This window comes from Eptatretus burgeri, chromosome 1 (assembly GCF_056783735.1).
Source record: "Eptatretus burgeri isolate ZD-2024b chromosome 1, Ebu_testis_v1, whole genome shotgun sequence".
Lineage (NCBI taxonomy): Eukaryota > Metazoa > Chordata > Myxini > Myxiniformes > Myxinidae > Eptatretus > Eptatretus burgeri.
Window position 1 is genome coordinate 82266934 of NC_140961.1, and position 25547 is coordinate 82292480.

Here is a 25547-nt window from a genome sequence, read left to right on the forward strand (position 1 = left end):
GGGGCTTCGGGCACAAAACAGAGAAATATCTGGGAAAACTAAAAGAAAATGGTGAGAGAACGAATGAAAGGAGAGAGCAAGCATGCAAAAGAAGTGCGGAGAGCGAACTGAAGACAAGAAAAGAGGAGCAAATTAGTAACTCCCAGGATAGAAAGAACTTGGAAAACGAAGCTGGAAAAGGAAAAACGGAAACACGTTGTGGAATTGGAACTACTGAAGGAAGAGGTAAGAATAGGCAATCGGAAAAGAGAAAGCCTCGAACAAGAGGTAAAAAGAGGAAAGTATTGGGTCAAATTTAGCAAGGAATTCGGTGAGGGGATGGATGAAATGAGGAAGAAAGAATGTGAAAGAGTTGTGGAGATGAGGACGGAATTAGAAAAGAAAGCTTCTGAGTTACTGAAACACCAAAACAAAGAAACGGGATTACAAAACGAACTGAGGATGTTAAAAGAGGAAAGAAAGAGAACGGAGAATGAAACGTTCAGGAACCACACTAACAGATCAAAGAGCTGGGAGCCAAGGCCAGATTGCAGAATAAGGAATAAGAGAGACAGTGGAATAAAAAGCAAAAAGAGAATGAATTTGAAACTGAACAACAAAAGGAAAAAACAAGGTTGGACTATGAGGAGATAGTGACAGAACAAGGAATGAAACAGGAAAGGGAGATTAACCAATTGAGGGAAACTATGAGATTGAAGACGGAAGAACGTGAGAGACAGTGGAATAGAAAACAAAAAGAACATGAATTTGAGGTTCAATAATTGAAAGAAAAAGCAAGGTTGGAGTACGAGGAGATAGTGACAGAACAAGCAATGAAACAGGAAAGGGAGATTAATCAATTGAGGGGAACTATGAGATTGGATAAGGAGGAACAAGAGAGACAGTGGAATAACAAACAGACAGAAGAACGAATGAAACAGGAAAGGGAGATCAACAAAATGAAAGAAACGATGAGATAGGAGAATGAAGAACATGAGAGACGGTGAGGTAGAAAGAAAAAACGATATGAATTTGAAATTTATCAACTCGAGGAGAGGGCAAAGATGGATTCCACAGAGATGGAAAAGCTCTGAAAAGATAATGAACAACGAAAGGGGCTCAGAGAGGAAGAACGACTCAAATGGGAAGGAAAATGGAGCCAAGAAGAAACGGAAATAATAAACGAGGTGACTGAAATAAAACAAGTAGATGAGAAACTACAGGTAATTGACGAGCACACACAGGTAGAGGTAGTGGAGGACAAGGGGGGTACGTAGAGCAACGTAGAGCTGGTGGAATATGTTGGGACCCGATGCAAGCAGCAGGATAGCATCCTTCAGGAATGAAGGGAGGAAATCTGCCCCCTTGAGGCGGATTGCGACGAGGTTAGGCCGGTCGAGCCTTGCGAGGTAGAGGGGGCGAGTGCTGTGAATGGGTTCACGCGGAGCTTGGGGGTATGGAGACCCCGGGAGCGCTTGAGGTAGCGCAAATCCCCAGCCTGGTCGTCACGGTGTGTGTGGTTACGAGTGTGGCGAAATGTGTGCTGGAAAGCATGCATTGTGTGAGTAGTATGGTGTGTGTGAGTGAAAGGCGTAGTGTGAGAGAGACCGCATGTGTGAGGTGGCAGTATGAGAGGGAGATGGCGGTTAGCATGCGGGAGACCGCAACTGCATGTCCTAGTGTAATGGTGAGGTGTGTGAGCGTCGTGGCATGCAGGAGTGTGCGCGTTGAATGGCGACGATGACTGCGACAGATGAAGGATAAATGCCGGGTTGCGGCCGCAGCTGTTTCGAGGACCGTGCCGGGTTTTCATGGCAGCACGCGCGGGGTGCGTGCCATGCAACGCACAAGGTCGCCTCGTGCGCGGCAATGCGAGTGAAACCCGGTCCGGAAACGGCACGCAGTGGATTAGCCAATCCCACGGAACGGACAGAAGCTCGGCTGGATTGTACATTTGAAACTGACGGATTTTCCAGGCGAGCATGTGTGTGAAGCTCCTATGAGCAGAGCACATGTGCTCGCGTGGGGAACCCCTCGAAACGCGAGGTTTGCTTTGGATGCACAGGGTGACGTCGTGGCTGCATGGTTGGAATCCAGCAGGAGGGAAATCCCTGACGGATGGTGCCGTCCGATAAGGGACGAGGTGCGAGAAACGTGGACAGCTGCCATGACGTCATGGGGAAAGAGCGCAGGTTGCGAGTTGCCACGCTGGTGCGTGCATAGAAAAAAAAAAAAGCAAGCCTCGCTTTGGGTGAACAGGATTCCTTGGGAAAGGGGTGGAAGACCCCCCTGTCAGGGGGCACAGGAAGTACTAGTTAGGGGGATGGGTTAGCGATAGTTAGACCGGCTTCATGGGGCAGGGACAAGGCCTCGTGAAGCTCATGGAAAGGATAAGTTAGAGGGATTTCAGTTTAGATTTAAGAAATGGGAATTGTTGGATTTTCAGAGACATGGACAGACTGGAAATGTGTAGTGGAGACGTAGTTTAGCAACTTAGAGTAAATGGAACGTGCATGAGTTTTAAGGGATGACAAGGGAGCACGAGTTCGTCAGGGGATTTAGGTAGCAGGATGGCATTGTGGAGTGTTGGTGTGAGTTGCGAAATGGAAAGTGTGTGAGGAATGAGTGTGGCACAGTGGGCCCAAGTGTGCGAGTGAAGCGAATGTGGTATGCATGGTGAAAATGACTGGCTGGGGGGATGAGTGATTCCCACCCAAATGATCCCCGGGGTCAGTTTAATATTAGCTAGTGGATTAGATAAATTTACTAACAGGAGATAGTTTTGTTTTTGGTGTCGAGAAAAGGCACAAAACCCGTTTGGAGGGGTGCAAGAGTTCATGGACCAGCTGGGAGCGTGGCTGTGGAAAGGTGAGTTTGTTTAGTGGGCACCCCGGGCACCGGACTAGTCGGCCAGAGTAGGCCAAGGGCCTAAGAGGGGCTGGGTTAGAGTAGTGGGCACAGGCGACACGTCGGAAACGGGACCCGGAGCGCCAGAATGCCACGGGGGCAGTGTACAAAGAACAGGACAAGTCTAAAGATGACAATGGTTCATGAGGGGTATTTGACGATGTAGATTGTTTCAGAAGTCAAGGATGAAACAATGTGATAATGTTTGAGTTGACCAAGTTATAAAAATGATCAACATGATGTTGTATGAGTGACAGGTTATTAGCTACAAAATGTCGAAAACCCGGTTTCGTTCATCAACTTTCAAAATTTGACCTTTGCATAACCTTTAAAGGTCACAAAACAATGTTGTGGACATTAAAGTAAGAAAACAGGATATGTGCTATAGCTTATTGGAGTTAGTTCGTCTTAGAAGGTCGAAAACCCGGTTCGATTCCCACAACTTTGAAAATTTCACCTTTGTGAACTTTAAAGGTCAAAGGTCAAAGGTCAAGGATTATGACCTTTGGTGCAAAACTTCCTCTGGAACATTCCAGGAACAATATTACGTCATATTGGCTATATGGCATTTCGCACTCCTCGGATTATCCACACTTTGATGAAATCAACGTAAAAACAAACTTGAAGGGGGTGCCATGGGCAAGGTGTTCGAGATAGAGCAAAATCGTTTCAAGACTTTAGGTGGGGAATGACCTCAAGATTGTACTTAAAAAATATTGTCATCCTCACTCTCAAAGTTTTGGCGGTCGTATGATTTTTATGTCAAAATTCGCAATTTTCTAAGTTTTTTACCTTGTGACCTTGACCTTGGGATGAAAATGAAAAATCGAGCTCCTTGGGGCTATGCAGGTGCCATTGGCCTAACCAAATACCGAAACCCCTGCCAGATTCGACAAACGCCCTCGGAGAAGATGTAACTTGAAATCGGCTACCCCCTAAAAACATGTTTTTTGGGCGTGGCTCCGCCCATAATGGACGCAGCAAGCCCATTCTCAAGAAAACACAACTAGATCATGATATAAACCTCCCACCAAAATTTTATCAGGATCGAATCAAAACCCACAGAGCTATACTCGAGACAGACAGACAGACAGGGACGCACACATTACTAATATAGTGGTCATTTACTGACTCGTGTACCAATTATATATAACTAGAACTGCCACTTTATAACTGCTGGCAGTGACGACCGGGTACCCAGACGTCCGCCTTTGTAACAACACGAGACTTAAATGACAGTCGTAAAGTTTCCCTTCGATAGGATAAGTGGTTCCAGCGAAAACATTATTTAATAGTGATACAAATGCAGCCTTGCTTCGATACAATGCGGGACTGATGAGTTATGAACCGGGTAGTACAAAGTGTTCAATCTATTTATTACGTATGCAGTCAGCCCTTTTTCCTGTGGACATTGTTGGTATCAATTGAATTGCTCTTCCTGTACCATCAAACGCATGCAGGTGCAGCCAAGTGAGCCTTCTGGAAAAAACAAAATCTAAAAGTTCTCAAATTCAAATAATTAAATAATTCTGGCTGCCAAACCGTGTGGCCGATCGGGTTGAAATTTTAAAAAATATGTTTCAAATGTCGTCCAGATAGTAATTGTTAAGTTTCACATACATTGACACAGCGGTTCCAGAGTAAATATTACTTAATATTTCACCTTCGATCCAACATGGCTGCCAAACCGTGGGCTCCATAGAGTTGAAATTTCAACCCTTCATTCCACATGACTGTTCGATCATAACGCTGAAGATTCACATTTATTGATGCAGTTGTTCCAGAGTAAACATGAATTAATATTTTCCTTCAATACACTATGGATACGAAACGATGTGTCATCCATAAAAAGGGGGGGGGGGTGAGAACTTTTTGTTCGTCATGGAGAGTCGGTGATATTTATTGAGGTTCGCCTCGATCTGTTCAGCCGTTTCAGAGAAGAAGACTTTTAAATTAATTCATTTTCAATCCAATATGGTTGCCTACCATGTGACTGATTAAAACATCTATCTATAATTCCAGCAATCTCTCTCTGTGTGTCTGTCTGTTTGTCTGTCTGTTTGCGACCGCTGTTTCTCGACGACCACTGGTCTGATGTCATTGAAACTTGGCAGGAATATTCCCGGGGACCCGCGGATGTGCCTTTTCGAGGTTTGGTATCGATCGGACGAGCGGTTCCCAAGTTACGGCCATTTTACTGCTTTTTCAGTGTTGAAAAGGTGTATATATGACCCCTGAAGGTGTTGTTCCACCTCCTCACCTTATCATGCCAATTTTTTCCCAAATTATTAATAACCAGACGATCACCGGTCTGATCGGATTGAAACTTGCCAGGAATATTACCGGGGACCCGCGGATGTGCCTTTTCGAGATTTGATATCGATCGGATAAGCGGTTCCGAAGTTACGGCCATGTATCTGTTGACCAATGACAAGACACGGTGCTATGACATCAGGAATGACGTCACAATTAATTTTTATTTATTTAATCATTACTTATTTAATTTTTTTGCACGATTGACGGTCCGATCTGGTTGAAACTTGCCAGGAATATTGCTGGGGACCCGCGGATGTGCCTTTTGAAGGTTTGATATTAATCGTATAAGCAGTTCCCAAGTTACGGCCATTTATCAGTCGACCATTGACAAGACACGGTGCTATGACATCACGAATGACGTCACAATTAATCTTTATTTATTTAATTATTATTATTATTATTTTTTTGCACGAATGACGGTCCGATCTGATTGAAACTTGCCAGGAATATTGCTGGGGACCCGCAGATGTACCCTTTTGAGGTTTGATATTAATCGGATGAGTGGTTCACAAGTTACGGCTATTTATCTGTCGACCAACATCTGCAAGAGAGGGGGACGGGAGAGGGGGGCGAGAGAGGGGCGAGAGAGGAGGGGGGAGAGTGGAGGGGGAGAGAGGAAGGGTGAGACTAGGGGGAGAGGGGGGAATAGAGGGGGAGAGAGAGGAGGGTTGGAGTGGGGATGAGAGAGAGAGCGAGAGAGGGGGATGGGTGAGGGGGTGAGAGGGGTGTGAGAGAGGGGGTGGGAGTGGGGGCGAGAGAGAGGGGCGAGAGAGAAGGGCGAGAGAGAGGGGCGAGAGAGAGGGGCGAGAGAGAGGGGCGAGAAAGGAGGGGGAGAGAGTAGGTGGGAGAGAGGAGGGGAGAGACTAGGGGTGAGAGAGGAGGGAGAGAGGGGAGAGAGAGGGGGGCAAGAGAGGGAGCGAGAGAGGGGAGGAAGAGAGGGGGGAAAGAGGGGGTGAGAGAGAGGGGCGTCACAATTCAAGAGAGGGGGAGAGAGGAGGGTGTGAGAGAGGGGGTGTGAGTGGGGGCGAGAGAGGAGGGGGAGAGGAGGGGGGAGAGGAGGGGGGAGTGAGGGTGGCGAGAGAAAAGGGGCGTCACAATTCTTCTTGATTTTATATGTTGTCACAATTGACGCTGGGGACCTGAATATGTTTCCCAGGTGTTTCCCAAGTTATGGCCATTTATGATATGGTTGGTCCGATCTAATTGAAATAATGCCCCAATCCAGTCATTGTTTACGCACCTACGGGCCCGCCCTGACTGGACCGCCCCTACGGGCCCGCCTCTATGGGCACGTACTAGTAAATTTAAATTCTCCATCTACTGGGGAAGTGGATTACGCTGGTTAAGATTCGTGTTGATCAGACAAGGTGCATTTTCTATCCAAGATGGCCTCCAAACCATGTGACTTGTGACATCATAATTTTTACCGTTTATGCAGGCATGGGGGTAGATTATAGTTGCTAAGTTTCGCTTCAACAGGTAATGCGGTTCCAGAGAAAACATTATTTAATATAATTCTTGAATCCAACATGGCTGCCAAACCATGTGAACAATCAATTTGAAATCAATATCAAATCAATCAATATCAATTTGAAATCAACAAACTTATATTCAATGCATGAGTGCAATATATTTGGTCTGACCAGTTTCCCCCATGATCTGACCAGCTATTCTGGAGAAGAGGATATTTGAAGGTTTTAGGATAAGTTCAATATGGCCACCAAACCAAGTGACCTATCAATTAGAAATTAACAAACTTGTGAAAGGATGTATTGGGAAAAGTGTGTGTGAATTTTTGCCTCAATTTGACCAGCCATTCTGGAAAAGAAGATTTTTAAAATTTATTAATTTTCAATCCAACATGGCTGACAAACCATGTAATCTATGACATCATAAGTTTACATTCTGCTTCCAATCGTGTAATGGAACACGTGTGTGATGTTTCATGTCAATCAGATAAGATGCATTTTTATATCCAAGATGGCCACCAAACCAAGTGACCTGTGACATCATAATGTTTTTACCATATATACCGGTAAGGGCATAGATTACAGTTGCAGAGTTTCGCTTCGATGGTTTATGTGGTTCATAAGAAAACATTATTTAATATTATTCTTCAATCCAACATGGCTGCCAAACCATATGACCTATCAATTACTCATAAACAAACTTATACTTCCTATGTTTGTGCAATATGTGTGTGAAGGTTTCCCTTGATCTGACCAGCCCTTCTGGAGAAGAAGATGTTTGAAGGTTTTCGGGTAAATTCAAGATGGCCGCCAAACCATGTGACCTATCAACAAGAAATGAACAAACTTGTAAAAGGATGTCATGTGGAATGTGGGTGGAAAGTTTCACCTCAATCTGTTCAGCCGTTATGGAGAAGGGGATGTTTTTAATTATTTGGTTTCAAAACAAGATGGCTGCCGAGCCAAGTCACCTATGAGGTCATAATACATTCTTTTTCTACGGTGATTTGTTGTGTCGATGACGCTCAATAAATTTCAGATTTTCCCATGCAGCGTTCTGTTTGACGAATTTTCACCGGCATACTGCTTCTCCGATGTCGTCACGAAAAATCACCCGTGTTCCCCATGGGAAGCTTATTAAAATGTATGAAGCAAAAAAAATTCCATTGCACAGTTTCAGAGATACAGATGTCCAAAATTTATCGTTTTTTGTTAAGATGGCGCCCGTACCACGTGACCTATGACGTCATAATTATCAATTAAGTTTGCTATCATAAACGATACATCTTATTCTTTCAGCTAGCTCCCGTTCGGGGTTGCCACAGCAGATCAACCGTCTCCATTTCGCTCTATCCTCCACATCTTCCATTGACACTCCAACCACCCGGATGTCCACCCTCACCGTATCCATGAACCTCTTCTTTGGCCTTCCTCTTCTCCTCCTGCCTGGCGGCTCCATCTTCAACATCCTTCTCCCGATATACTCCGCTTCCCTCCTGTGCACATGTCCAAATCATCTCAATCTCGCCTCTCTTATCATAAACGATACATACTATGGTGAAAATTTTATGTCGAATGGACTTACCGTTCCTGAGAAAATTATTTTTAATGCGGAAGAACCCGAAAATTGCCAGTGGAAAAATAAGAAATAAGAAATAAACAGAAGAAAAACAAAAGGTTACCCAGTCCATTTGACTGGGTACCGTAATTAGTAAGGGAATACAAACTGATTTCAATATGGGAAGATGGGGAGGTATTTCCTGTCATTATATTAATCTGTCATATATTTCTGATACATAAGTGATGGCAAGAAGGCTTCAAGAAAATTATAATTTCTAAGCATACCTTCAAGAAAAGGGAATTCGGTATTTTAATAAATATGTTCTACAACATAAGAATGAGGTATTTTCAATAAAAGATTGGCTTTATACTGATGTTAATAAACCAACAACTTTGGATTTAACTAAAATGTTAAATAATGAAAGAATTTTAAAGTTAAGAAAACACAAGGCTCTTTTGGAAAATCAGAAGAAATTTTTTGGTTTCCTGTTGTAAAAAAAAAATATCTTGGATGCAGGAATATCAAGTAATCCAAATGATTATATGTATGATATTCTATGGGATGAAAGTGGTTCAAGGATAGTAAGAGATGAGGAAGGAGTTGAAGAAACTGAGAAAAAAGAGAAAGAAGAGAGGGAGTAGAGAGAGGAGGAGAGGGAGAGGGAGGAAAGAGAGAGAATAAATAAATATAAAAATATGGAAACCCGTGAGATTAAAAAAAAGTTTGTAGGTAATTACAGAAAATAAATCAATCTCAACGCACCGAGGAGGAAAACAAAGAATTTGCAAGTCAATGAGAAATACATGCGTCAAGACTATTAACATCGGCTTCAGGGAGAAGATTGAAACGAGAAAGTGGAGATAATGGAGAGAAAGAAGGATTAGATTATATTATTGATGATGTTGGTGTATTTGTCTTTGATTAAAGTTTTACATATTTTTTCTTAAATAAATGGAGGAGAGAGTGAAGACATTTCTGAGGATTCTTTATGTTTTAAAAATTAAGATTCAAATGTGCATGTTGGAAACTAAAAAAGTTTTCGCACTCTGTTGGAATTTTTCACATAAATAAATGAGTTATTGTACAAAATGTAAAAAGAAAACCAAGAGTAAAAATATCTCATATATTAAAAGTAAAAATAATTTGGTTATATAAAAAGGTACATGTTAGGTATGTGGCTCCAAAAAGAGTTAATTCATCACCCAACACAAACGAGGGGGAGATATACAAACGTTTTTTTTTATCATTAAGTCAATTTACAACAACTGGAATACCAGGGGAATAATATCGACCATGGTATTCTTTCTGTGGTCCAGGAACAAACTTGAATAAAAGATTATATGAGGCTGACAATCCTAAACCGTGGAACAAACCTAGCAGTAGGGTTGATGAAGTGTGCATGAAGCACGATATTGATTACGGGAATAACACGACGTTGGAAGAAAAACATGAAGCCTATAGAGAAATGTTGTATAATTTGTCTCTGATACAAAATCCAACCTTGAGAGAAAAAGTTGACAGGTTCATCGTGAAGAAGATGATCAGTGCTAAATTGAAACTTGGGCTTGGAAATTCAAAAAACTTATAGGCTCTAATGATGTCATTAAGATTGAAGAGCAATTTGCTGATGAATTACATAAACTAATAATCACAAAGTTTCATAGAAGGAATGTTTATTCCAAGGAAGTTGATTATATCTGGTCCGCAGATTTAATTGAACTCAATTATGACAAGGGGTATAACTATGCTTTTCCCGTTATTGATTTGGGGAGAAGATATGCGTGGGTTGTTCCTTTGAAAAACAAAACAGGGAATACTCTTATGTTAGCTTTCCAACAGATATTCAATAAAAGCAAGAGAAAACCTCAAGAATTGTGGACTGATGAGGGTACAGAGTTCTACAACAAAACATTTATGAATTTTCTTAAAAGTAACAACATTACATTATGCAGCACCTTTAATGAAGGAAAAGCGGTTGTTATTGAATGTTTTTATTGCACTATAAAAGAGAGACTATATAAAAAATTCACTCTACTCGGTTCTCAACAATTTTTATCTTTAATTCAGGACATTATAGATAAGTACAATGTACGATTCATTCCTCAACGAAATTTAAACCATCAGAAACATTTACAAAATTAAAATATGAAAAAGAGATTAATGCCAGAAAGCCTAAGTTCAAAGTTGTTGATATAGCAAGAATATTCAGGAGAAAATCTCATTTTGAAAAAGGTTTACCAAGCGATGGACAAATGAACTTTTTTAAATTGGTTATGTCGTCAGTACAGTTCCTTGGACTTACAAATTATGTGATTTAAAGGGGGAAGAGATTTTAGGTTCATTTTATTCACAGGATTTACAAAAGACAAAGATAAATTGAAAATACCCTTGGATTTACAAATTATGTAATTTAAAGGGGGAAGAGATTTTAGTCTCATTTTATTCACAGGAATTACAAAAGACAAAGATAAATTGAAAAAAAAAATTTGACTCCACCCCTTTTTTAACTCCACCCATTTTTGACTCTGCCCACACAAGCCCCACTCAGGCAAACCTCACCCACAAAGGCCACATCCACAAAAGGCCCACCCACGCAAACTCCACTCACACAAACCCCACCCACAAAGCCACATCCACACAAGCCCCTCACAAAAGCCACATCCATGCAAAACACACCCACATAAGCCACAACCACATCCATCATATCCACATAATTAGTGATTAGTTTATTAGTTCCCACACACAACATGTATATTTAATTAAAAAAATTTGCTCCACCCACACAAGCCACATCCACACAAACCTCATACACACAAGCTCCACCCACAAAAGCCACATCCACACAAGCCCCACCCACGCAAACCCCACCCACATAAGCTCCACCTGCACAAGCCCCACCCACACAAGCCCCACCCATGCAAACCCCACTCACACAAACTCCACCCACAAAAGCCACATCCACACAAGCCCCACCCATGCAAACCCCACCCACATAAGCCCCACCCACACAACCCCCACCCACACAAACCACACCCACATAAGCTCCACCCACACAAGCCCCACCCACACAAGCCCCACCCATCCAGATAAGCCCCACCCACACATGCCCCACCCCCTGGGCACCTCCACCTTTGACCCACAACCCCCCTCATCCCACCCCCAGCCTTCCCCACACACACACATGGGGAGGAGAAGGGAGAGGGATGAGGGGTGGTGGGTTGTTGGGGGAGCGCACCTACCCCCCCTAACCCTAACCCTCCCGCAACCCCCACCCCTCCCACCTTTACATCTCCTTCATCTTTTTTTGTAATTCAAAATCAGATAATTATAAGGAAAGCAGATATAATTAAATAAGATTAAAAACGTTGAACAAAATCTTCTTTTGCAGCAGTCTGATGGTTTGTGATTTTTAAACTCGGTCAACATATTCTGTTCAAAACAAAGAGGGAAGAACAATTCGGGTATATAAAGATGATTATGTTATGATGTTAATAAAATATTGCCTGGTGTTGGCTTAATGGTTAGGGTGGCAGGCTTAGGATTCGAGGGTCCTGAGTTCAAACCCCACTCAGCTGTTGAATTAATACCAGGTGGGGTTAACTCAACTTGTCATCCTTCTGAGGTCAGTAAAATGAGTGCCAGCATGCTGGTATACTGTGTCGGAGTGGCGACCCATCCAGGATTGTGCCCGGTCGCCAAGGAGACTGTTTAAGCAGCACCAACGCTCTGCACAGATTATGGTCCCAATGGATGGATGAATAAAATAATAAATATAACATTTACCTCAAGAAGATTGAGTGTCATGTCAGATTCCTCCAGTAGATTAAGTTGTGTGTTTGGTTCATCCAGACAGGTGTTTAAACTGAAAAAAAACAACAATAATAATAATGAGTCAACACTCAAGAGAGATATAGATATAGACAGAGACATAGAGACAAAGACAGAGACAGAGAAACACACACACACACACACACACACACACACACACACACACACACACACACACACACACACACACACACACACACACACACACACACACACACACACACACACACACACACACACACACACAATTTCGCACCTTTGACTCGACTCATTCAAGGTCAGAGGATGTGAGAGGATTTCTTTCCAAACAACAAAAATGTCATTCAATTCTCTTCTGAACGATTGAATGTCTTTAAGGAAGTCATTCATTTTTTGCCATTCGGCGTGATATGCAAATGCCTCCTGTTCCAGATCAGTTGTCAACGATGTTCTTATTGGAGACAACCTGTTAGAAAATGACATAAAATAATTATTGGTTGTATAGTGATATAATTCTGTATAAAACAACAAATAATGAATGGATATAAGGATCTCACCTCTCAGCTTGTGAAAACTATTGATCTGCAAGGTCAGAGTTCTTTTCTAAATACTCCATTCTCTGAATAAGACACAAAATTTTATGAAAAGACTGAATAAGAATGAAGTTCGCTTTGTTAATAAATAGCCTCGATTTGATGACATCATGGGAGATTACACAACAATGGGTTTTCAGGGTGTGTCTCACATAGGAAATGAGTCGCATTTTTGCTTTGGTTCTCAAACAGTCTGACTCATTTTAACACGAAAATGAAACAGCTTGCTTTGAATGATTTTGAGAAAAACTTACATAAAATAACACATAATGTTGAATTTGGAAAGACCATGAAAAATAAGAGCATTAAGAGAAGTTTATCATTTCATTTCTGCTCAACAAAGATACTTAAACCAAGAACCAAGTTCCAAGTTATTCTTTGTGAATATACTCGATGGAAATGAATGTTATATGAAAATTAAGTTATTCCCTAAAGTAGAACATGGGCAAATATTCGTTGGTTTGCTCTTTGAGTGGAATGAAAATATCAAAGGGAAGAAGTGCTTTAATCAGAAAGTCTCAATCTTTTATAGTCTCAATTTTACATTTGCTTGTATGGGAGGGAATGGGAGGTGGGGAGAAATGAGTCTCCTATTTTGGGCTTTTGGGGCTTGGGTCAGAAAGTTTTTCCGTTTTCCCCATTCATTTGAATGGGCGTCCCAGAAACCCCATTTATCATCTACTACTCCAGCCGACAGGCCTATATAACAAACATGGTGGCTCACAAAGGAGTGACAATTTTTAAAAGCTCAAAAGATTGACGCAAATATTTGGTGGCAAAGAGGAGAGGAATTCTTTCGAGTACTTCGGCATCCTGGATAATTTCTGACAAACATGTTGATATTTTATTGGTGATAATGTAAGACATTTCTGCATAGCTGGTCAAGTTTGATGTTACCCAAACCATCATTGAAATATTCAGATGTATGAATAAAAGTTTCATTTAGTTAAGTTTGGCAGGATGAATGCACTGGCATCTTGTCATGAGGTGTCATGACAGCTTCACTCTCGCTTCGTATTTTTCTAGCTTTTCAAAAGGAAAACACAAATGCCATCAACAAGCATTTATTTGCTATTTTTGACACCAATGACATACTGTATGTCTGTTACATTTCCAAGTGAAGAGACAAGAAATTAAAACACTTTTCGACTAAATATTGTCATTATCTACTTTGAGAAAAAAAATCCATAAACATCTGTCTTTTGAAGAAACAACAATAACACTTGGAAGCAAATGTGCATCCTTCAAACCCATAAACTATTGCAATCACAGCAAATATCTTTATCGCCTCAGCAAATTTCCCTTTTGTACTAATGTAGGCTGGTACAGAGGCCAAGAAAACCAATAAGGCAAAAATCATGCCATATCCAATCAATCTTGTTTCATTGAAAGGCAAATTCAGTTTGTTTGCCTTGAGAGTAAGGCAAAAACACAAAGTTACAATCAGTGCAAGATAAGCCAAAGCACAAGAAGACCATGTGGCATATTTTCCGGAACACTCAACCACAATTGTACCAAAACGAACTTCTGAATCATGTGTGGGATGAGATTTCCAAATTACTGACCATGCAATGCAGAAAGCAATCTGGGGAAATGCAAGAAGGACCACCATTGCTTTTGGTTTAAGGAGTGACAGAGGGATGGATTTGTGTAATGTAATAACTGCAACAAAAAGTACAAAAAAAACATTATATTATTTATCAACAATTTAGAACGAAAAACCTTAGATGCATGGACAGCTACTCCAACAACGAAACTCTTTTATTGTAAAACCACAACACAAGATATTTACTCGATTATCTGCAAGACAGTGAAAACAACATAGCCTACAAATAACCAGCTTGTCTGCATCAAAAGCTGTCTCTATTTTTAAAAGAATATCTAACATTTGAGGATATCTATGGGAAAAGCATTTTCAATAAGTACAAGTGCAGGATTAAAAGGGATTTTTAAACACCTTCCCAGTCAATTAAAAAAGATGTCAATTCAGGAATTTGGGAGCTCATTTTGAGATTTTAATATTTAATTATAATATCATTTTAAAAGTAAGTTTTTCAATCATAAATGATCTTGTAATGCAAGTTTATTTCAATAGGTTCATTGCATCATGTTTCTTACCAGAGGGGTTTGGCCATTTAGGTATTCATTCATCATGCTTGCACCACATCAGGTCAGGTAAAGTATGGGAGATTGCAGCGTTCACTTCCTGCAAGTGCTCCAGGAGTCTCTGTTAATGCTCCTAGCGATCCCAAGGCAGATGCCTGGCCCATCTCCTTGAGATGCTGATCAACATGCTGCAACCACGAGGCAAATGGGCAGCCTCTTAGCTTCCTCCACTCACGAGGCTCCCTCACTGAGAGAACCTCGTGAGCAGGATCAGCCTCAGGAAACTGAGCCACATATCCATACAGCCGCAAATGATGCTCACGGAGTATGCAGGTAAGAAAACTCATTTGACTCTCTCTCAGCAACCCCATGTTGGACTGAAAATCTGACCAGCGATAGCGAAGCATTCTCCGAAGTGACCTGGTACCAGAGGAATTAAGTCTCTGTCTCAGATCACTGATCAGATTCCAAGTATCACATCCGTAGAGCAAGATTGAAAGCACCAAGGACCTGAAGACTCGAACTTTCATCCTCCTGCACAGGTACCTACAGCACCACATCCCATGATCCAGTGAATCCATGACTTTGCAGACCCGATCCAGACATCTATTAACCACTGGCTCACACCCAGCAGAGACATGAATATCACTGCGAAGGTAAGTGAATATCTCCGTGACCTCAATATCCTCACAACAAACAGGAACAGACAATGCAGCAGTATCCAAGTTGTCACTGAAAGCCGAGATCTTAGTCTTTGCCCAGGAAACTCATAATTCCAGTGGCTCCGACTCCTCATTCAGCACCTCGAGTGCTCCCAAAAGGATATTTAGTGTCTGAAAAGATTACTGCATCATCTACAAAATAAAGGTCAGAAATCTCGACATTCCCAAATGATGCAACACAGCATGATCTCTCTGACATCCTCTCCAGAATCCACTGAAAAATGTGGAGGCCAGCACACACCCCTGATGAACTCCAGTAATAATTGAAATAAGTTAGGAATGGTATCACCACATCTCACAGCACTCTCAGTAACATAGTATATTTCAGACATCAGGTTCATTAGTTTTGGTAGCATCCCATGAAGACAAAGATTCCTCCAGAGGAATCTTCACTGAATCCCCATTCACTGAATCAAATGCATGCAGAGATCAACATATGCTGCAAATAGCCCATGCCAAAACTTTCATCTGCATTCGGTGAGGACCTGAATTGCAAGGACACAGTCAATCGTTGACCTCTTTGGTGTAAAGCCTGACTGCTCTGGGTGCTGGTGTAAAGCAGATGGTGGCGAACCCTATCAACAACATCTGAGCAAAGACCTTGCCCAGCACTGAGAGCACCGTCACCCCTCAGTAGTTGTTGCAGTCCTGGTTATCACCATTCCCTTTCCAGAGAGGGATAACAAGGTCCCTCTTACAGTTAGTTGAGATGATGCCTGTGTTCCAGGAAGAGCGCAGAACTGCATGCATCGACAGGAGTACAGCATTTCCACCAGCCTTGAGAAGTTCAACAAGTATGCCACAGTTCCCAGGAGTTTTACCCATTTCAATGGGTTCGCCACAGCCTGTGTTTCCACAAAAGAAGGTGGACCACAGGTGATTGGAGGTTCAGCAACAAGGATAGTAACACCCCTAAAATCAATCTCAACTGCTGGTGGATCAGCCTGGTACAGCCGCTTAAAGTAAGCAGCCCAGTGGGCCTTCACTTTGGACTCCTCTGTCAAGAGCCAACCACCCTCTGCTCTAGCTGCAGTACACCGAGGGCTGGACTTGGTGGGATGCAACTGACAGATTTCTCTTTAAGCAGGACGAGAATTACTTAACCACAGGTGATGCTCCACCTGCTCAAAGATTCCTCGCACATAGGCATCCTTGTCCACTCTCAGTGCACGAATAGTTTTACACCTCACCTCTCTGAACAGCTCAGCTCTGCCATTAAGCCTGGCTCTACGACTGGTCAATGATATCCAGGGTCCCTTGAGCATCAAAATTCTTCTTTGCCCTATGGTGAGTTTGAAGCATTCCTCTGGCAACATCAAAGATGGTGGTTTTGAAGGCACTCCACAACACTTCAGGATTCCCCAAAGCACCCAGACCCACCAACTCTGCACTCAGCCTGTTTGCAAACTCCTCAGCTCCCCTCTCTTCTTTGAGCTCGCCAACATCCAGCCTCGGCTGGGATGGTACATTCTCCCAAATTTAAGCTGAAACTTCAGAGGTGACACAACAAGAATGTGATTACTATTGAGGAACTGAGCACTCTGGTTGACCTTGCAGTTCTGGATCATCCTCCACAACCACCAACGAGCACATTGTAAATCTCCTTTGCCACATCACCAGTGTTGGAATACCAAATCCATTGATGAGCCTTTCAGCATTGAAGCCATGAACCATACACCCTTAGTCCATGACTTCTTGCAAAGTCAAGTAACTTAGTGTTGTTCTGGTTCACATTTCCAAACCCATGGGGACCATGACATGTCTCACAACTTCCCTTTCTGTTCCAATCGATGCATTTAAATCCCCCAAGACAAAAATAGTATCTTGCCTTGGGCAGTGATCAACCACAGACTTGAGCATAGCATTGAATGCGTCCTTCTCGGTGAGATCACTCCTCTCAGTCAGATGATATTCAGAGACCAGGGAAACGACACCCAAGGAGTGACGAATCCTTAGTCTCTTACAATGCTCATTGGCAGTTGTTACCTCAATTATCATTAGAGTCAGGTTGATGGACACAGCTGCAGCAACTCCTTGGGCAGGGTAACTGGCAGGGTAACTATCAGAGTGACCAGACCAATAGTAACTATAAGTACCCGCCATGATCTCGCCACTATCCGGTCTCCAAACCTCAGAGAGTACTGCCATACCGATGTACAAATGGTGGTGCTCAGCTGATAACAGAGACTGGTGATCATCATCCTCGCTTCGGGATAAGACATTCCTGGCACCCACGCAAAGGGACTGCCTCACATTAACCCAAGGAGACCGCCATTTGGTGGACAATACCTCAGCACCACCCTAACACACACTACCACAATCCAACCCGGGAAGGTTAACCCATGTTTTTCCTTCTATCATCAAAGAGTAGGGGTCCCGAAGACTTGTCCCCAATCCCGTCATCTGGTGAACTGTGCTGTTAAGGGCAGCTGCACAGAATGTAATCCCACAGAATGGGTTTTCAGTTTTCTTTGCGTTTTTAGTGTGTTGAGGAGTGAAGGGTATTACGGTGGCCGGTGTGCAAATCCTGCCACCAACCTAATATATAAGTAACCCAACTGCAGGAGGAGGTTTGCAGACAAAGTTGGGTACTAGAAATGGATGGCCATTGGCTCACAAGAAACTCCTCTAGCCTTTGACAGATTTTGTTTTTAATCCTGCTGGGTGTCCATATCCATATACACCCACACCCTGTTATATTCTCTGAATGTTAATCTATGAAAACAAATCATGCACTTAACAAACTCTTTCACCTGTGTTCAATTCCTGACCAGACTATGAATTATTCAAGCTGTTTTCACAGACATGTTGGTGGCAGCAATGTCCACCATCAGATCTTTCTGAAGGTTGTTGCTCCATCCTTTTCTTCCCTCTGACTTTTTCCAATTACACCACTTAGCATGTTTTGATTCATGGACCCTATGAAGACTCGGAGGCAGATTCTCAGGAGATATATTGGAGTTCATTCTGCAGACATTCATTCAAGCCTTGAGTAGCTTTAAGCCTGCATGCTGAATGCATGCAGAGCAGGTTTACTCATCTCTCAAGTAGTTCCACTGACGGTTTGCTTCATCGTACAAATACCATGCAATAAAACAGTCACGACAGACCCATTGTTATTTTCTCCAACGCAAATCTTTCTGCTTACATCTACCTTTTCAAACAATAATCTATATACAATGGAGCAAGTGTTTGTATTTATGTATGTTTGCTTTACAGCCATTGGAAGGACAGCTGGTGTGACGCCACTCACAATTGCAACCTGAAAAAAAATCATACGTCCGTCCGCCCTTTTGGGAACCAAAGCTTAAGACATCTTCAGAAGTGTCATATTCACAATTGCCATGTCCTCCCTTTGAGTTCTCCGTTCAGTGTAAAACAACCTAAGCAAGCTGATAGGTGTCATTTGTCTTGTGAAGGTGACAGTATGTGCAGCATCGGGCTTCAGCCCTCTGGTGTCGGCCGATGGACGAGTGCAATTTGAATTATCCTAGCTGTGTAACCACGATGTATTGTATATGCACATAAGCAGTCGGCATGTTTTTGCTTCCTGTACATAGCCTGGGTTATTTTCATCAGCAGCACCTGCTCTGTACGGGAGCCACCACGGGGGTCATGTTATTATCTTTATGATTATTAATACCAAAACAGAGCTCCCACCCTCTGGGCGATCTTGTTCCAAGCGCATATATTATGTGGTTATGTGCATATATTATGCAAACTGTATCTTGCAACCCAGACTGCAAAGACTCATGGCAAAGGTTGGAATGATCACAAGCCAATTTACAACGTCGGTGGAACGTAATTTGAGTCGGTAATGTAATTCAAATAATTGTTTTGCATAATTTTCAGCATTTAAATGAAAGAGTGGCAATTTAGAAGTTGTTCACCATAAATTTATTTTCATGAATGCAAATCAGACTCACCTTAATAGGTGAAATACGAGGAATATCTGTGGATGAGAGGTGTCGAGTTCGTACCATATCCTGTTCATACTAGTGGTTGGTGTCAATGGATATAACAAACATACATATACACATGGATGGACACTCCTTTTAACAATAGGTAAAAAATCCAGTATAACTTCTCTTGAAACCACGTAACTAAACAAAGTATAGATATAGATAGAGATATAGATATAGATATATAGATTTTTTTTAAGTCCTCACACCCCATCCAGCAGCCCTTACAGCTCCTACTCCCACCAGGTCAAGTCAAGTATGGGATCATGCCCTGGAGCAGCTTGTTGTCGCATCCACTTTCCCACATATCTTTGAGATGCTGATCGACCTGAGGCAACCATGAGGCGTGTGTTCAGCCTGTTCGCCTGCACCACTCAAGAGACTCCCTCGCTAAGGGAATCTGGTGAGCAGGATCAGCATCAGCAAAACGAGCCACATGTCCCAACAGCAGCAGCTGATGCTCACGGACTATACAGGAAACAAATCTCATTTGAATCTCTTTCAGCAAATGCTCGTTGGACTCACAGTCTGAACAGCAGTAGCCAATGATTTTTAAAGAGATCTGGTACCAAAGGAGTTCAGTCTTTGTCTCAGATCCTTGATCAGAGTCCAAGTCTCACATCCATAGAGTAAGACTGGAAGCACCAATGACTTAAAGACTCAGACTTTCGCACTCCTGCATAGGTACTGACAGCACCTCACCCATGATCCAGTGAATCCATGACTCCCCAGAATTGACCCTGCCATCTCTCGACCTCTCGCACACAATATGCCAAGACATTATAACTGCCAAGGTAAGTGAATGTCTCTGTGACCTCAACATCTTTACCCGAACCAGGTACAGACATGATAGCAGCATCCAATATGTCATTGCAAGACTGGATCTTATTTTTGACCCAGGATACTTGTAATCTCAGCAGCTATCCTCATTCAGCACCTTGAGGGGACACATCATGATATCCATCAGATATCTAACACCCATCATTCAAATGCATGCCCGAGCAGTTAAAAGGCAATGCTTGGAGATCCACACTACACCACCCCACAGCAGTCCACCACATTTATGGTTTCCAGTTTGGTACTTGCCACCTCTGTACTCAGTAGCCCATGTGAATCTAGATGTCTTCTGACTGATTCTCCTTGAGTGGGCACTCGGGTGGTCCAAAAACAGCAAAAAATAAAAAAAATTCAGATGTTGTCTCCACAAGCCTTAAACTATTCCACTATGATTCATTAACGCGCATAAAAATATTTAAGTTTATCGGAGATGATTTAGAGGTCGCGCCATATGACGACTTTTAGCTTCATGAGTTGGTTAAATTAGGGGATGGTCAGGTACGATTATGGGTACTTCTGGATGTCTGAGGTGGAAATGGAGTGCATTTTAGAACTCTATAGGGTCGATTTACTCTAAGAAATAACTGCACCGATGTGGAATTCACTACTATTTCGAAAATATGACCTAAAACAAGATTTATCATGACTGGAGTTGAGTAACTAATCCTACTCATTTCGATATTTTCTAATCTATAATTAATTTGTTATCCCTCTAAACATTTCTTAGAGTAAATCGTCCCCACTGAGTTCCAAAATGGAGTCCATTTTCACCTCGGAAGTTCATAAGTGTACGGATTCGCATCTCACCATACCCTAATGTTTCAATCAATGGAATTACAAACAATTAGAATATTTCGTCTCATTTACCAAATACCACGATCATCTCCGCCTCTATTGCTCTCTCCACTCCAGCCTGAACTTATTTCTAGCCGGCCCAACATCCAGTGTTTTAGATTCAATGATTCACGAAAAATATGTTAGTTATTTATTTAGTTATTATTATTTTTAATTAGGGTATGGTGAGATGCGAATCCGTACACTTCTGAACTTCCTAGGTGAAAATGGACTGCATTTTCGAACTCAGTGGGATCGATTTACTCTAAGAAATGTTTAGACGGACAACAAATCAATTATAGATTAGAAAATATCGAAATGAGTAGGATTAGTTACTCAACTCCAGTAATGATAAATCTTGTTTTAGGTTATATTTTCGAAATGGTAGTGAATTCAATGTCGGTGCAGTCATTTCTTAGAGTAAGTCGACCTCATCGAGTTCGAAAATGCACTCCATTTCCACCTCGGACATAAAGAAGTACCCGTAATCGTACCTGACCATACCCTAATTTATTCAAGTCATGAGACTAAAAGTCGTCATTCGCCTGGTGTTGGCGCAGTGGTTAGGGCAGCGGCTTGGGATCCAAAAGGTCCTGAGTTCAAGCCCTGTTGGGCCACTGAATTAATACACCAGGGGGTTGACTCAGCCTGTCATCCTTCCGAGGTCGGCGAAATGAGTACCAGTATACTGGGCCGGTGTATACCCCGGTTAAAATAGGTGTACCATATCCCTGTGTCGTAAGAGGCGACCAGGGTTGCGTCAGGAAGGGCATCCGGCATAAAACATGTGCCAAATCACTATGCGGATCACACGGATGATCCGCTGTGGCGACCCCTAATGGGAGGAGCCGAAAGAAGATGAGACTAAAAGTCGTCATATGGAGCGACCTCTAAATCACCTCTGATGAAGCTAAAACAAATTATGCGCGTTATTGGATCACATTGGAATAATTTTAAGCTTGTGGAGCAACATTCTATTTTTTTCGACTTTTTTGGACCACCCGAGTGGGCACCACCATGCTATTTCTCGGGCTTTCTTTATCTGACATTAACATTGCTTAAATTTGTTTTTTTAATTTTTCATTTTTTAAAGTTTTTTTTACTCGTCTCCTCGTAAATCTATTTATCTTCCAACAGTGCCCTGGGGACCGATATACACTCGGAGCCCAAATGTTTTTATATCTGCAATGTCTTTCACTTTTCTCAGTGTGTTCAATTGCTGCTTTCAACTTTCACGACAGTCATACAAAGTGGATATCTGTTATCCCTCACCTACTTGCGAATTATTTTGTTCCCAGTCATGGACACCTACACTCGGTTTTCATCACCATGCAACATCGCCCATCCGCATGCTTAAGGTTTATACTGCTGCCCTTCAAGCCCAGCTTCAAAGCAACAAAGGGTTGAGCAAAATGGCAAAATATCCGTTTCCTTTCCTTGGTTTCTGGATTCATATTACATCATTAAAAAAATTTAATTCCATCATAAACGTTCAACCAAAGTAAAGAAATAAAATATTCAATTATCAATTTGGTCTCATCACTGTGAGAAAGATGTTAGTGAAAGAAAAATAAGTTCATGAATGTGTCAGTATTTTGTTTCTTCCTGCAGTGATCGAAGACTCAGGAAAGAGCTTGTACATATCTCCAATGTCAGTCAAGGACATTCAAAAATATTATTGTAATTTTACATGAATTACAAGGCTATTAACAGGAAACGTACAAATCAACACAGTGATGTGGAACTTGAACCTGCGATGAGCAGTAAACTCAAATGAAACCAGCAAAAAGGCCAATAAAAAATATTTCTCACCTTGGTTTTCAATAATTATCTGCACAATCCGAGACAGCAGACAGACAATGGAAATAGAAAGCCAAGAAACAACTATTGGTTCCCTTAATTGGCATACCATTGCTGTCGGTTCTCCAACAAACAAAATGCTGCTCCCCAAACATCCTGATAAAGCCACTAACAATAAAGCCATGAGAGAAGGGTTTGACATTTTCACAAGAGAAAGGTCACGGTACATTATGAACACCAATAATATAATTAGTGTTATTACAACACCCAGTAGAGCAAAGGCAATCAAAGCAATCGCCACAGGATCAAAGAAAGAGAGGAATTCCCTTTTCATTAGCACACAGCCATTGTTTTGTTCATTTGACCACATATTTTGGGGACATTTAAAACAATTTTCAGAATCTGCAACAGATCAACATCATAGCATGCAATGTTTTTTTTTTTTTTACATTATACGGTGAAAACTCTCAAATCCGAAATATCGCAAAAACGGAACAAAATTCGAACTTCAAAAAAAACTATTTGAACAATTAATTAATTAGTTAATTAATGTGTTGCCTGCTTAATACCGATTCATCTGCTGATGTGATTGCCACATTCAAGAAGGAGCTCACCTTCAAGATCTGCATTTGGGCAGTTTCACTTGCATGGGACTCAGTGACAAAACCAGCATTCAAAAATGCATGGCATAATTAAATTTTTTGCTTATTCTTTTTGTAATATAATTTTTAGAAACTGCATTCTTTTGATTTTGATTTTTGAATGAGGCTCATATGGCTGCACCTGGATGTGTTTGAGGGTTCCTTCTGATGACTCCAATGCAGTACCTCGTGCATTTCGTCTTAATTTAATTTTGTATAAAAACCCATTCTGAATTCAATTAATTAACGAGGACATAATTGGGTCAGCTGGCCGATCAAAACGAGGTTACATCAAAATGGGACATCTTGGTACCTGGTATCATAGCGAGCAGTGAAAAGTGGCAGTTCCAGTGTTAAGAGCATAAATTGAAAACTGTTCAACAGAGGAACTAGAAAGTTTACCATATGTTACATGACCATTTCATAAAGCACATATTGCTTGGATGACACACACCCCCTCAGAACTTAAATGATCTGGGGTTGTGGATCCGCCATTTGGAGAGGTTCTGGGTTGAAAGGATCAAAACTTTTATGAAAAACAGTGCCCAGCTGATGATCCAGGCAGTTGGCAAATCAGACAATTGCTTGTAAGTTCAGGTTATACCTTCAAATAAAATAGCTTTTCTAAATATTAACACTTTCTCTCGCACATTTTTATATCACTGGGCTGTCTCTGTGGGGTGCCGTCCACCCAAAGTTCACCACGCCCCACTGGGGCCCGGTTACCATGACGACCCATGCACCTTCAAAAAAGGCGGGCGTTGGAGATCGCGAAAGAATGTTGCTGAGGAAAAATGAGGGCGGGCTTCAGAGCTCGTGAAAGAAATGTGTGTGAACGTGTCTGTCAAAAAGAAAAAAGCTTCCCATAAGAGAGGGGATCTTACCTTTACCCTTCTCAACGCATCACATTTAAGATCTCATTAGACATGGGGTTGGGGCTAATCTGAACATGCATTTAAGGAAATAACTGTCCGAGGACCTGGATCGGTGGATGCATTCATCAGACCGGATTCTGAAACCCATAACAATATATATATATATATATATATATATATATATATATATATATATATATATATATATATATATATATATATATATATATATATTCGATAGATATAAATGTGGCTGCCAAACGTGATTGGCGATGTCTTAATATTTCATGTTGACAAATTTATCCCTCGGTGACCCCTAATTTCCATACTGATCGGATGTAGCATTTTACGTATGCATTAATGATGTCTTCACAAAGGCACCTGCAACATAAATAAAACACTAATTTCCCATGATCAAATACAACCGATCGCTTTGCTGATGGGAATATTAGGGGGGAGTGGGGACAAAGAGCGAGATGGAGAGACAGGGAAAGGGGTGGGAGAGACAGGGATAGGGGTGGAAGAAAGTGGTATTGGGGTGGGAGAAAGGGAAATAGGAGTGGGAGAGACAGGGATAGGGGTGGGAGAGACAGGGATCAGGGTGGAAGAAAGTGGTATTGCGGTGGGAGAAAGGGAAATAGGAGTGGGAGAGACAGGGATTGGGGTGGGAGAAACAAGGATAGGGGTGGTAGAGACAGGGATAGCGGATGGGAGAAAGGGGGATTAGGGGTGGGAGAAAAGGGATAGGGGTGGGAGAAAGAGGGATGAGGTGGCAGAGGCAGAGGGGTGGCAGAGGCAGAGGGGGGGGGAAGAGGCAGAGGGGCCCGACCATGTCCAATTGTGTCTGCGGACGTCCTCTTGCAGTTTTGGTTTACTTTTTATGAGGAGGTTTGTGGCAGGATTTGCACTCTGGCCACCTTAAAATTCTTCATTCCGCAAAACGTACAAAAAGCACAAAACGTATAAATACCCTGCAGCGTGGGGGGAGGGAATGAAAAGGCAGTGTGAGGGATGGCAATTGGAAGGCAGTGTGAAGGAAGGGGGATGGGAAGGCAGTATGAAAGGAGAGAATGGGAAGGAAGTGTGAGGGGAAGGAATGGGATAGAAGTGTAAAGGGATTGAATGGGAAGGAAGTGTG

General features: G+C 42.0%; 1 protein-coding gene across 1 annotated transcript in view; it reads right to left on the bottom strand.

Moving 5' to 3' along the window:
• The window catches only part of LOC147034846 (extracellular calcium-sensing receptor-like), a 45813-nt gene that overhangs the window by 11275 nt on the left and 8991 nt on the right, over nucleotides 1–25547 (bottom strand). The window contains exon 3 of the mRNA XM_085857500.1: nucleotides 22906–23295. Within this exon, the coding sequence (XP_085713626.1) occupies nucleotides 22906–23295 (390 nt within the window). The remainder of the gene's footprint in view (nucleotides 1–22905; nucleotides 23296–25547) is intronic.